Here is a 14,279-nt window from a genome sequence, read left to right on the forward strand (position 1 = left end):
GAATGCTTTGGAAAAACATGTGAATGTTTTCTAAGGGGTTCAAATATAGAAAAACATTAGTTATTTTTCACTCATTAACTATTGTAAGAATGTTTGGACAAATATGTGAATGTTTTTAAGGGGTTCAAATATAGAAAAGACCAGTTATTTTTCACTCATTAACTATTATTGTAAGAAAATTTTGGACAAATATCTTTGTAAGGGTGTTGAATTCTCAACTCCAAAACCCTCATTGTCTCGACCTGACAGAGCATGTAAATCACTCATTTTGAGAGACACTACAGACTACAGTTCATGAGACTCAATTCATGTGGGCTTTTTTATAAAAATAAAAAAAATAAATATTTATCCATGTGATCAACTGAGTTGTCCATGCGAGCATTGTTTTGGACAAATATGTGAATGTTTTCAAGGGGTTCAAATATAGAAAATACTAATTTAATTATAAAATTAGTTTTTGGTGTACGTGCTTATATGCATTTTCAATAAAACTGAAATAATTGAGATGGAATGTTAAATAAATCAAGAATACACCAATTATTTTGTACATCTTTGTAAAAAATACATCTTGACTTTTTACATCTTATTGGCCTATATCTCCAACAAGTGCAATTATTTAATGTAATAGCGCATTAAAGGAATATTGTGCTTCAAATATAGTTTAATTGGTTAAGAACTGAAAAAAAAATATGTTCATAAGTGAAAAAGTAATGAATTTAAGTTTATTGTAAATATTATTTTCAAAAAAAAAAAAAGTTTATTGTAAATATTTTTGTACAAATAATTGAGAGACGACAAAAGTTGACAATTCACGAATCAAATATCAGCATGCAGGCATAGTGCCACCATGACCTAAGCTTTATGAATTGACAGCAATAATTCAATCCAAAAACCACTACACGTCAATGAGCTTAAAATATAAATATCTAAATAATTAACCTTCAATGACTTTTTACATGTTCAACCAATCAATTCTATGCATATAAATAGTGAACTTTGTACATTTAAATCATGAACAGAGACAAATTAAAACCACTGTGAGGGCAGCTGTCCTCACTCCTTCCACCACACTCTGTATGTATATATACACATATATAGTATTAACTTCTATAAAAAAAAATTATATTTATGTTTAAATTATTAATAGTTTGAGTAGTTTAGTTTATTAAGCTCTAAATATAATGGTAAAATGTTTATATTACACGTTCAAATTTCATTAGCAACTCTTTTTCTTATTTTCTCTAGTTTATTTTAACTCTTTCATTTCTTTCCAAGATAAATTAAATATTTTTCAGTCCGCTTTTTATGAATCATTTAATTAACAAATTAAGTGCACTTTTAATTTACTTTTTATTAATCATTTAATTAATGTAATATACAAGTTTTTATTATACTTCATTGTATTCAAATTAATTTAGAAAAAAATTAAAGTTGATTTAACTAAAATAAATTAAAATTAAAAAGTATTTATGAATATAGTGTAATTCAAATTATTTTAATCGATTATGTTTAATTCATATTTTGTCATAAATATTTTTACATTTTCACCATAAATATATTTTTGACTCCGACCCTAACTATCATGTAATCTATTAAAAATATTCTATTGTAATTTATAATGCATTTTATATTTTGTATTTTATCCTTTTTATGACTGTTTGGTATTTTTGTTATTAACATTTCTAACGTCATTTAAAATTCGCCTTCACTTAATTGTTTTTTGTATCCATCTCTGATCATGCACCCTCAAACTATTTTCAAACTATTGTACACACATTCAAATAATGAGTATTACTTATAAAAATAATATACTCTATGAATAGTCTACTCGATCCAAAACTCACTCTCAAGTCTCAACCATATTTCCAACCAGTTTTATAAAATTAAAGGAAACCCCCACGTCCTTTCAGTCCCGTGGCAACGTATATATATGTTGGTGAAAGTGGGATTAACATGGAACTCAGCCCATTAAGTCTTCAAACAGCTCTCTACTGGCTTCCTGTCACTGGACATTGGGTTAAAGCCCAAATATTCCTATTAGTAATGCATCATATAATTAAAATCTATTACATATATAGGGATAAAACAAAATTTTTATGGTATTCATAAGCACAGAAAATTTTTGCTTTCAACCCTGAATAAAAGGTACATTTTTAATATACTAAATTTACATTATTTATGTAGTGAATATAATATACAATATTTTGATAGTATTCAAAATAATGTATCTTAAGTACTCAAATAATGTACCTTCAGTACACAAATAATGTAATTTACTACGAGTATATTAAAAATGTACATTTTATTCATGATTCACATAGTTGTGTAGTTCATGGTCCATGAAATAATGATTGAAACTAGTGTCAAATGTTTGTGCGTAGTAAGCAAATGTTTGTGCGCAGTAGACAAATATCTAACATCTATGTTCAGCTGAATTACCATGATTTACATCTTCCCATATGCTCTGTTGGACCCTTAGGGTTGGGATTCAACCTTTTTAATGAATGGGAAGAAAGATTGTTCCTACTTCCTTTTAGAATTTATACATGATCTTATTAAGTACTCATTTGACAAATCCTTTAGTATTTAATAAACTTTTATTGGGACAAAATAATATTATACCCACTTCATTAATATATCGTAATGACTGGGATAAAAATGGGATGAATGTATAGAAAAGCAACATATTTTACAATGTAATATCTGTTCATAGCTACTTTCTCAACCGACTGAAGCACAAAGAGTCAACAGATGCCTCCACAGAAACTCCAGAAACTTGAACCCACTCCCTTCCACAGGAAAGTGTACACCGAGTACTGCTTGACCGCAAAGTCTTTGGGTTCCTAAACGCTGATTATGCCACCTATGGTCTCAAAGGTACGATGGAGGAGGTGTCTTTTCTGGAGCATTATATTGTTGCACTATTTTAATGGCCCTATTTGTTGAACAAGTGGGAATTGAAAAGGTGAAATTTAAAAGAATGAAAATGCATGTGATAGTGGGATAATGATAATGATTTTGGTGGCCTTCACCATTCAATAGGATAGGCACTAGATAGCTTAGTGACTGCTGATGATTTTCATTTTTTTTTTTCCTTTTTTTAATAGGCTCAACACTAATTTGTCGATATTAATATAGGCTAATTTGATTATGATGGCTCAACCTATAAGTCCATTGAGTCATTAATTCAATAAAGCATGTGGTAATATAGATTCATTGAGTTATTACTACAAGTTGACGTAGGACAAGGGAAACCAAATTAAAAGAACACAAACACCTACAATATAATTCAAACTCAAAGACTTTCAATAATATTCAAACTTAAACTTCTCAATACAAAAGTCTGTTTAAATAAACAATTAATTAAGAAAATAGACGAGTTGCAAATATTAAAAGCTAGCATGACAAGTATAGGTAATCATACAGCTCCACAAACAAATATAGGTAATGCCTATACTGGTAGAGCCACACCCCACTATCACACTGATTTTGTTATTATGGTCTAATTTTTACGTGTTTGTTGGCCTAATTACACATTTTTTATTCAATGACTCAATTGCAAAAAGTGTAAAAGTTTAGTGGTCTATTTAACACTTTTTTTTAATAGTTCTTGCTTATTGAAAATAAGGGTCACACTTGTATGAGACCGTCTCACGGATCCTTATTCGTGAGACGAGTCGGGTCGGGTCAAAGCACCATGCAAATGTCATACTTATATGTGCAAATGTCATACTTATATGCTCAAATATAACACTAATTAAAAATACAATTTTTGTTACTTATAAGAGAAAAAGTAATACATTTTTCATATTAAGTAATGTTGACAAGTGCCTCTTACTTATGAGGGCAAATATAATACTTTTGAGGAAAAATGTAATACTTTTAAATCGAAATGTAAAAGTATTGTATTTTTCCTTAAAAGTATTACATTTATCCTAATAAGTAACAAAAATTTTATTCCTGATTAATTAGTATTACATTTGAGCGTATAAGTATGGCATTTGTGCATATAAGTGTTATATTTGCATCTTGACCCGACCCGACCCGTCCCGTCTCATGGTGAGACGGTTTCACACAAGTTTTTGCCTGAAAATAATAGTTAATTTCATTTTTGTTTTAGATTTATGCATGTGTGGCAATCCACTTTTAGTCTTTTTTATTACAATATCAATCTTTGGTTTCATTATTATTGTGACATGACCATTTTTATCTTCCGTCAACAAAATAGTTGAAATGACGTTAAATACAAGGGTATTTTGATCTTTTTTATACAAAGTTGGTTGACTCGTTATATTTTTATTTTTATTTTTTTTGAAAAAATCCTTATTTGATATGAGAACCGAAATGCCCTTGTAGTTTTTAAGGGCATTTAAATGATTTTGTTAATAAATGACCAAAATATTGTCATGCTACAATAATATTAGCACCAAAGGTGATGTTCTAATAAAAAATTACTAAAAGTGGACTACCACCTATAAATCTAGGATAAAAAATTGAAATTAACTCTTGAAAATAATTATAACATTAATAAAACAAAAAAATAAATAAATTCTAACTAAATGTAACATTAATAATTGTATTATATTGACTTAATTAAACACTGATTGATTACGTCACTGGATTGTCTCAAAGTGACGTTGGCGGAGCATCGACCTGAGGAGGTGTCTTTTCTTATGCACTTTATATTGAACAAGTGGGACGATTATGGGGAAAATATGTTAATTATCGCGTGCTTGGATAATGATTATGCAGGGAATGTGGGTTTTGCCCAAAATGATTGTAAATCTACACTTTTTGACTTGATAATGTTTTTTTTTTTTCATTTTAAACATAAATTGACAGATCACACTTTGTGATAAAAAAAATTATTAATAAAAATGACAAAGATAAATAATATATTTTTCCTTAAAGAGGTGAAATTATGAAAGGAATGTATTATGTATACCATCACTATTTGTAGCTAGTTTTTTACTATTCATTGTAATATTGTATTTTATCAAACTAAAATCGACAATCTTAATTAAGTTATATTTATCACTGTAATACTTCTTCACTTCTAAAAGTGAGTTCTATTGTCATATATAACATATTTGTAATACATTGATTTTTTTTACATCCCTACAATTCAACTGGACTTTAAATAATAATAATAAAAATAAGTCAACCTTACTATTTGGTAAGGTAGGTAGGTGTGATTGTAGTTGCCAAAAAGTAGCAAAAGTGTTGAATAAAAGGCTTGTAACAATATGAAGTCTTTCTTTCCATTAAAAAAAAAAAAAAAAAAAAAAAAAAAAGAAGATCAAGTTTACCTTTATAATTTTCTTCATTTCATTATGACATGGTCAATGTCATGTCACTTTTTTTTTTTTTTTTTAAAAAAAAAAAAAAAAAGAAGATCAAGTTTACCTTTATAATTTTCTTCATTTCATTATGACATGGTCAATGTCATGTCACTTTTTTTTTTTTTTTTTAAAAAAAAAAAAAAAAAGAAGATCAAGTTTACCTTTATAATTTTCTTCATTTCATTATGACATGGTCAATGTCATGTCACTTTTTTTTTTTTTTTTTAAAAAAAAAAAAAAAAAGAAGATCAAGTTTACCTTTATAATTTTCTTCATTTCATTATGACATGGTCAATGTCATGTCACTTTTTTTTTTTTTTTTTAAAAAAAAAAAAAAAAAGAAGATCAAGTTTACCTTTATAATTTTCTTCATTTCATTATGACATGGTCAATGTCATGTCACTTTTTTTTTTTTTTTTTAAAAAAAAAAAAAAAAAGAAGATCAAGTTTACCTTTATAATTTTCTTCATTTCATTATGACATGGTCAATGTCATGTCACTTTTTTTTTTTTTTTTTAAAAAAAAAAAAAAAAAGAAGATCAAGTTTACCTTTATAATTTTCTTCATTTCATTATGACATGGTCAATGTCATGTCACTTTTTTTTTTTTTTTTTAAAAAAAAAAAAAAAAAGAAGATCAAGTTTACCTTTATAATTTTCTTCATTTCATTATGACATGGTCAATGTCATGTCACTTTTTTTTTTTTTTTTTAAAAAAAAAAAAAAAAAGAAGATCAAGTTTACCTTTATAATTTTCTTCATTTCATTATGACATGGTCAATGTCATGTCACTTTTTTTTTTTTTTTTTAAAAAAAAAAAAAAAAAGAAGATCAAGTTTACCTTTATAATTTTCTTCATTTCATTATGACATGGTCAATGTCATGTCACTTTTTTTTTTTTTTTTTTTTTTGAAAAAAAATCATGAATAGAAGAAATATTGAATACAATAAAGAATAGAAGACAACCAAATGTGAGAATCAGCCCCAAAATCTACCGCCCTAGTAATGGTGTGGACAAGTATACTCGCTGATCTATGAATATGACAAAAGAATATCAAAGTACCTAACAAGTAAACGACAATTCGCAATAATCCAACCTGCGTAAGAACGATCCGAATAAAATTAGTCAAAAAACTAGCTTGCTAACAATCAATAGGGCAATGAGTGATGATGACAATTACACTCTTTGTCTCATTTTATGTGTTGGGTTCAGTTGATGAGGTTTGACTGAGCTTATTTACAATTTAATTTTTCATAATATTAAGTTTAGAATTAGTATGTAAAGTTTATATATTTAGAAACTATATTAAAAGTACTATTAAACACAAAAAATTAAATTTTTTAAAAAATCATTCAAAGTGACCTCGCAAATATTTTCCTCCCCACAACAAATAAAATCACTAAATTTATTTTAAACACAAAAAATCAAATTTAAAAAAGAAAATAATTCAAAGTAACCTCGCAAATATTTTCCTCCCCACAACAAATAAAATTAATAAATTTATTTTTGTCAGAAGTCGGATTTGAACCCACGCCTTCTCACAAAGACCAAAACTTGAGTCTGGCACCTTAGACCACTCAACCATCCTGCCATTTATTTATAATTTTGATCTACAATTATAAATTATCTAGTCAATTCCCCACCTGGACACAGCCAAAATCTAATTTATGTTATGAATTATAAATATATTAATGTAAAACTACTATAAATGGCTATACGGCTCAATATTTTTTTTTATTAATATGATATTAAATAAATTATTAATTCATTCAATTAATTATAATAATAATATTCATCTATAATAACAACAAGAGAGTGGATAAAACTCTAACGCACTTGTTTAAAGAGTGAAATTTCACTATAGACTATTGGAGAGTACATCTCAATTAGAGAAACTTTTAGTCTTCATCACGTACTATTTTTCTAAAAAGGATTAATTAGATGTGAATTGTTATAGTGATGAATGCATCTTAAATAGCAGTTGGTGACTTGGCGTGGTATCAAATTTGCCTACATAAGATATTATAGTGATCATAGATATTAAATCTTTAATCAATCTCTCGCTGTTGAAATTATACAACCTTGATTATTAATCACTCCCACTTTCTAGTTGCGGATGAGTGGTCATTTTGGGTACAAATATATGTGAGATTCACTTCCAATTTGGATCGGGTCAAAGTGAATTCAAATTCTCCTAAGTCGGACAAATAAATTGATATATTGTACTATCAAAATAGAAAATGGATAAATGAAAAATTGATTCTCAAAATGTACTCATGATTTAGAAAATAGAATTTAGAAGGCTTGTAAGAAGTCTGTCTCACATCGGAAAAGGGGTGTGAGTTTACACTAGTATATATACAATTCATCTTTTTGAGAAGTTTGAATTATACAACATAAAGGCCATGTCTATGCATCATTGTTGCTCAGCAGATTATTTCTTAAAATTTAAATCCATGTTTTTTTTGCACTAGTCAATTTCATATATTAGAGTTGAGTTAGGCACACGACTCGACCGAGCTAGGCACTCAACTCGCCCTAGATGGCCAATTAGTCGCTTAGCCGACTAAAAGCAGCTTAAGGCTGAAATCGCCTCGACCTAAGGACGCCTAGGACCTAGTCGGTACCTAGGCTGATTTTTACAATACTGATTTGTAGTTTTGTACTATATACCTCCTTCACTATTCACTCGTCAAACAAAAAATTGACGAGATTTAGAACTAACAAAACAAGAAATTAAAACAACCACACATCATAAACGAAGCGTGTATTGCCTTATTAGAAGCCATTTAATTCTTCAACATCCATTATCACTGCCCACCCACCCTGATCACAAATATGTCTACTAGCGGTTATTAGACACGCCACCTCAAATGATGCATCTCCATCAATTGCGACTGTCTTTTTATTGTGTTTTCTTTTCGAGTTTTGGTGTTTGGTGCAAACATTGCTGAATCTTTAGGGTAACATGCGACGACACAAGCAAAAGAACAGAAGATGGCAGTGGTCCAGGGAACTGCGAAGACTTAGAACTACGCATGAAGCTACTTTACTACAAGAACCATACATGCATTTATCAAGTGCTGTGGTTGATAAGGACAAATTCATTTGCATGTCCTATGTTATAAAAGTACCTTCTTTAATTTTTTCAGGATTTTGATTTGCAACAACAAATGATTTTTTTTATAACATGTTAACATATTGTGTACCTGTCGTCAACCATTTATCTGTCTGTAATTACCAATGTTATTTACTTTTAATTTATTTATAGATATAAAAAATTTTAACTGCAAGTACAAAATATGTTAATTGAGACACACAATTTTTTGACCACGTTTACTATTTATTATTAACCTTAGTCCTTCTAACAATTGCTTTTAGAGGTGGTGGGCCGTGGTCGGCGGATGGACCTGAATTATTGGCTTCTCCGGTGTTACACACCGGCTTTTTGTAGGGTGCTTTCTCCGAGAAGGACCGATTTTGACATTGGATCCCAAGAAGGATCTTCATGAAAATGGATCCAAAGCAAGGAAAAGCTTCTTCCTGTAGACTTTCTCTATGTAAATGAGAATCGATTTTCTCATTCTTAATGAAAAAAAAAAAAGTGAAATACATATATATATATATATATATATATATATTCGTATAATACATATCCGAATACATATATGTATTGTATTAATAATTGTATACAATTAACAATAATACATGTCCGGATAATAATGATTAGTGATTATTAATAATTGATTAGTTATGATTAGTGATTAGATAATAATGAATTTCAAATTTCATTTATTTACTATTTAGTTATTACTCCAGCTACTCATTTAGACAAATTTCAAGAATCTTATTGTATTACATTGGAAATGTCATAGATTCTAACTCTAATACGATAAAACTTTCCCATCCTATTGGGAACACTAGTGGAAACCTATTCTGATAGATCAGATCTTGAATGGTTCTCTTAGTCTTAATGTTTAGCAAAACCTCACATTAATGGTGGGGTGACAATGTTGTTGCTTCTCTTGTTCCTTTCAATGTCAATTAACAATCGTTCAGTCATGGAAATCGTGATAATCAAATTGGACCACAAATCAATGAGAAGTATATCCATAAATTGTCACATGAAAGACTAATGAGCAAATTAAATATCAATTTTGGTCTCATAAATATCAATTTTGTTCCCACAAATATTAATAAAATAACAATCTACCAATTTTTATCTACGACTATTTTTTAGTACCAATTTTTTAGTGCAAATATTTATAACGCCGATCACTTATCCATTTATGACATGTTAAAATCTAAAATTTTAAGGTGTTTTCGTCATTTTCAACTTAAGATCCCAATTTGAATATAAATAAAAAGATTTAAACTCTGATTTAAGATCAATTCCAATTCACAGTTCTCCTCCTTATCGTACATTAACTTGAGGGGGAGAAATGCGAAATTGAGATCTATTTAAGGGCATAAATCCGTTATTCATGCTCAAAGACTAATACTAGATCAGATGAACTCCATTCTTTACCTTTTTGTTTTACTTTAATTTTCTCTATACTATGTGTCATTCTTTAATTTGATTGATTAATAAAAAGGATGAACCATGATTTTTATTCATTTTTTTCTTCTTATAAAAATTAAATACTTGGTAAGAGTCATACTTCATGGAGTACCCATACTATTTTCCTTTACGAAATTAATATTAGTTCATCTCTCAATAATCAATCAAAATACGTAGACCCAATCCTATTATGTTATAACTTCAGGGTAATAGCAAAAAAAATGTCATACATGAAGTTAACATATATATATTTTTTTATTACTAAAATTTAAATTGCATAAGGAAAAAAGTATTAATATCAAATAACTTGAAATTAAAAAAGAATAACTTGAAATAAAATTCACAAGTTTTAAACAATTTTACATTCAATGAAAAAAATTATAAGTATTTTTCTTAAATACAAAATAATCAATAACAGTATCAATGTCTTTATAAATAAACAATTGTAGTTTATAAAAATAAACAAGCAATTTAAAATCAAATAAACTTGCAAACAATCACATTGTTATCATAATAAATTAATTATTGATAAAAATTTATAAAATAAAACTTACAAAAAAGATAGCCAGAAATATTGATTATTGCAGGTGAAAAATCAAAACATTCCAAAATACAATAAAAAAAATATTCATAATAAAATATGAAACATAATTAATTGAATAAAATGATTGAAACAAAAAACAAATTATAAACCACACATCTTCTTTATTGCTCCCACACTATTCACTGATGAGACTCATTCTTAATCTTTCTTTTCAAACGTTTACCTAAGTATTTTGTTTTAATTGATTCATAAATAAAATGGTTCACAAATTTTATTCATTCACTTTTCTTTACAAAATCAAACTCATATACTTAGAGTTATACTCCACGAGAGTATGTGACCAGGATTACATATGGACATATGCACTTTAAAATTACAGAAAGTAGTAGTAGTAAAAGAAAGAGGTAATTTCTCATTCCTCATTTCTCATCCAAATAATTCTAATCTGGCTCTTGCAAGTCTGAGCACCTTCTCAAAGTGGTGGCCGGTATCCGGCGGGTGCGCCTCAATTCTCGACCTGTCCGGCACCACCCACCGCCCCTCGCTAGTCCTCACCATTCCTTTGTTCTCATCTTGCCTCCAGTACGGCGGCACGTCCAGCTCACGCTTCAAGAAGTTCGAGTCCTTATTCACAAGCGCTATATCCCGCCCCGTCGCCGACCTAAAGGGCTGATCTTTGCCGTGAAACCCGTCCACGAGGTGCAAATGCGCTTCCAGATTATGCGCGCACCCTAAATCCCCACTTTTCTTGAGAAACGGAGAGCGGGTATGATCCAAAGCCAATTCCACTCCCACGTGAGCGTAGCTCCATGGGAATTGCAGCGTTTTCTCTAACTGTTTCTGGTACTGGAAATTCTCGTTTGCGATTATTCCGGGCACCGTTGGAACCTTGTCGTGAACGTTCACGACCCGCAACACGCGAATCCCGAGTTCTTCGCATCTTTCTTTGAACCTTAAGTTGCCCACCCTGGGCCCGGCGAAGGAGAAAACGGTGATTGGGATTCTTGTCAGGGAGTCGTCGTCGTCGTGCAAAATGTTCACTTTCATTTCTGCTATGTCATAAGCGCTTAGCAGAGCCAAGGAAGCTCCTAGGCTATGCCCTGTTACTGTAATGCTAAGCTCTTCCCCTCTGTACTTCTCTATCAACCGGTTCACTTCCGAGAGGACCTGTATAGAAACAGAATGAAGAATATATTTAATGTAACAGGTTTGGGAGACTTAAATAGCTGGGCATATAATTGAAACTCCAAACTCTAAGAAACAATTAATAGATTTATTCTAGTCTTACAAACTAAGAGGAAGCAGTCCATACCATAGTTGCAATAGAGGAACGCCTAACGCCTAGACGGATGCCTATGGAGCTAGCTAAAAAAACAATGCATGTGTGTGGGTATATATATACATAAAAATTAGCAAGGCCGAGCAGACGGGATTAACTCAATTAACTCGATCGAAATGGCTGAGTTAAGCTCTAGGGGTCGAGTCAGCCTAATTAGGTTCTAGGCCGGCTCCCGCTAATAGCGTAGCTAAGTAGGCTCTTAGGGGCTCTAGGGGGCCTAGCACCTAGGTGGGTGTCTAGACCTATTTTTACAATAATTGTCCATACAATAAACTAGGAGGAAGCCGTCCATATAATGGTTGCAATAAGCCCTAGGCCCTAATCTAACAGTAGAGAAGCCCCTAGTGCCTATGCCGCTAACTAAAAAACACTGCAGGTGTGTGGGTATATTAGAAAGACGGTGCTAACGGGATTAACTCGATTAACTAGATCGAAATGGAGAGTTAACTCAGCCGAATTAGACCCTAGGCAGAGTAGACGGTATTAGGTGCTAGGCAGGCCCCTAACTGACACCTAGAAGGAAAATCGTCAGAGTCTAACGGCTAATGCCCAGGTGGGCGCCTAGATGGATTTTTACAAAAGTTGTATATACAATATGCTAAAATATGTTATTCCTTCTTAACCTGTTCCCGGGCAGAATAGGTGCAGAAATTGCAGGCCATCTCTTTCTTGGTGTAGAGATCGAAGAACCCAGATTCGATCTTGATGTCCGGGTCGTCGCGGAAGTGTGCAGGATGAAGGATGTTCTTGAGGTCATGGATCCACTCAAGGTAAGTAACAGTGCCGCGCCACGCGATAACAATGTCACGGCGGCCGAGGCGGCGGATTTCCTCGGGGTCGGTGGTTACAGCAACATAGCCCATCCAGTTGGCGTGCTGGCTCCATATGCTGCTGACGGTGGACATCTGGAAGAAATTTGGGAGGTTGATGTTGGAGGTGGCGTAGAGGTAGCGGCTGATGTGGTAGCCGCGGTGGGCCATGCCGAGTTTTGGGAAGAAATCGGTGGCCGTGTATTTGCAGGTGCCGCAGTATTTGGAGTGGGGGTCGAAATCGAAGGAATCGTAGCAGGCCTGGGCAAATTCTCCATAACGGATAATTTCTTTGCGGAGATGAGAGTTCATAGGGTCTAATAAGCCTTCCCAGTTATCCAACCCTTGGATTAGCTTCCATATTTTGTCAAGAGGCCTTTGATCCTCCATGTATTCTTCTATTATTTCTTCTTGTGCTCTTTCTTCTTCTTCTTCTTTGTGGACATGTTCAAGCTGTGAGGGTATAGGGATAGGTGGGCTTGAAAGGGTTGAGCACTTGAGGGAAAAATGGTGAGGAGATGATCTTAGGGAAGAGAAGGGTTTGATATGGATGGGGAAGAAAGAGGTTTTGTTTAATAATAAGCCATCTTCAAAGGTGGGGAGGAGTTTGGGGTTGTTGAGAGAGAATTGGAGAGGAGTAGCCATGAAAGAGAGAAAGGAAGAAAGAAAGTGGTGTGGTTATTAATGGCCTACTATTGTGTAAGGTTTTTGATGATATGATATGATATGATATGATGATGGGGTATTGATATGCAGGCCAGGCCAGAGTGCACTATTGTAAACTCGTTTTCTTTCTTTTCGTTTTTGAGTGACAGATTGTGGGGAAGGAGAGATATTAGGTGGTGTTAAATAGGTAGTGAAAAAAAACCTCAACCTCACGTTGTTCACATGAAACAAACAAATTAAAGCTTAACATGGGTTGGGGCCTAGACTGTTCTGGTCTGCTCCAGGAACACATGCATTAGTTCATCAGATCACTCATGCATGTAGAAACCCTCTTTTACAAGTTATCTAATTACCCATGAATATTTTATAAACTGCTCCTTCCATATATCCCATTTTATGTGTTTGATGCAACAAATCAAAATTTTTAAAAAATAGTATTAAAAAAATAAAGGAAAAAAAAAAGTTTGTTTGACCATATTGAACAAGTAGTAGACATAGCAGGTAAAATGAGAAAAATAGAGCATCATATTTTTAGTTTTATGCAAAATAAGGTACTTTTTTTTACCACACCAGGACTAATCATGTTCATTTTAGATAGGTGACAAAGCACGTACTCCCCGATAAATTTTAATCTCTAGTTAAGTTGGAGGAGACATGTCTTATTTCATAAATTTGAGGGAGTTCTATAACACCTTAATTTTGAATCAGTACGAATTTAATATAATTATTATATTGTTAGTTTTATGACTACCTGGGGTAGTTAGTCAATGGGTTAACATGATTAGATGAGAAAATATAAATAATTGAAAGGGAAAAATAGAGGACACATTATATTTTTTACGTGGAAATCGAATGGTGAAAATCACGACCGGCTATTTTTTGTAATCGGATCTCTCTTTCTCCCTTTTCTGGTTAGAGGGTAGAAGTTTTATCTTCACAATGTGCTTCTCCCCAGAATTGACCGAGGAAAGGAAAGAAAAAAAATTATAAATTTAACTTTAGACAACCTTTCTAGACT

At 31.6% G+C, this 14,279-nt stretch overlaps 1 protein-coding gene across 1 annotated transcript; it reads right to left on the reverse strand.

Annotated features, from left to right (window-relative positions):
• Positions 1 to 10,688: 10,688 nt before the first annotated feature.
• LOC116016925 (phospholipase A1-Igamma3, chloroplastic-like) lies at positions 10,689 to 13,398 on the reverse strand. Its single transcript, XM_031257385.1, has 2 exons — positions 12,410 to 13,398; positions 10,689 to 11,614 (listed from the first exon to the last, which is right to left on the reverse strand). Exons 1-2 carry the CDS (start codon positions 13,238 to 13,240, stop codon positions 10,874 to 10,876), a joined length of 1,572 nt encoding a protein of 523 aa, XP_031113245.1. The 5' UTR covers positions 13,241 to 13,398; the 3' UTR covers positions 10,689 to 10,873.
• Positions 13,399 to 14,279: the final 881 nt, after the last annotated feature.

This window comes from Ipomoea triloba, chromosome 4, assembly GCF_003576645.1.
Source record: "Ipomoea triloba cultivar NCNSP0323 chromosome 4, ASM357664v1".
Taxonomy (NCBI): domain Eukaryota; kingdom Viridiplantae; phylum Streptophyta; class Magnoliopsida; order Solanales; family Convolvulaceae; genus Ipomoea; species Ipomoea triloba.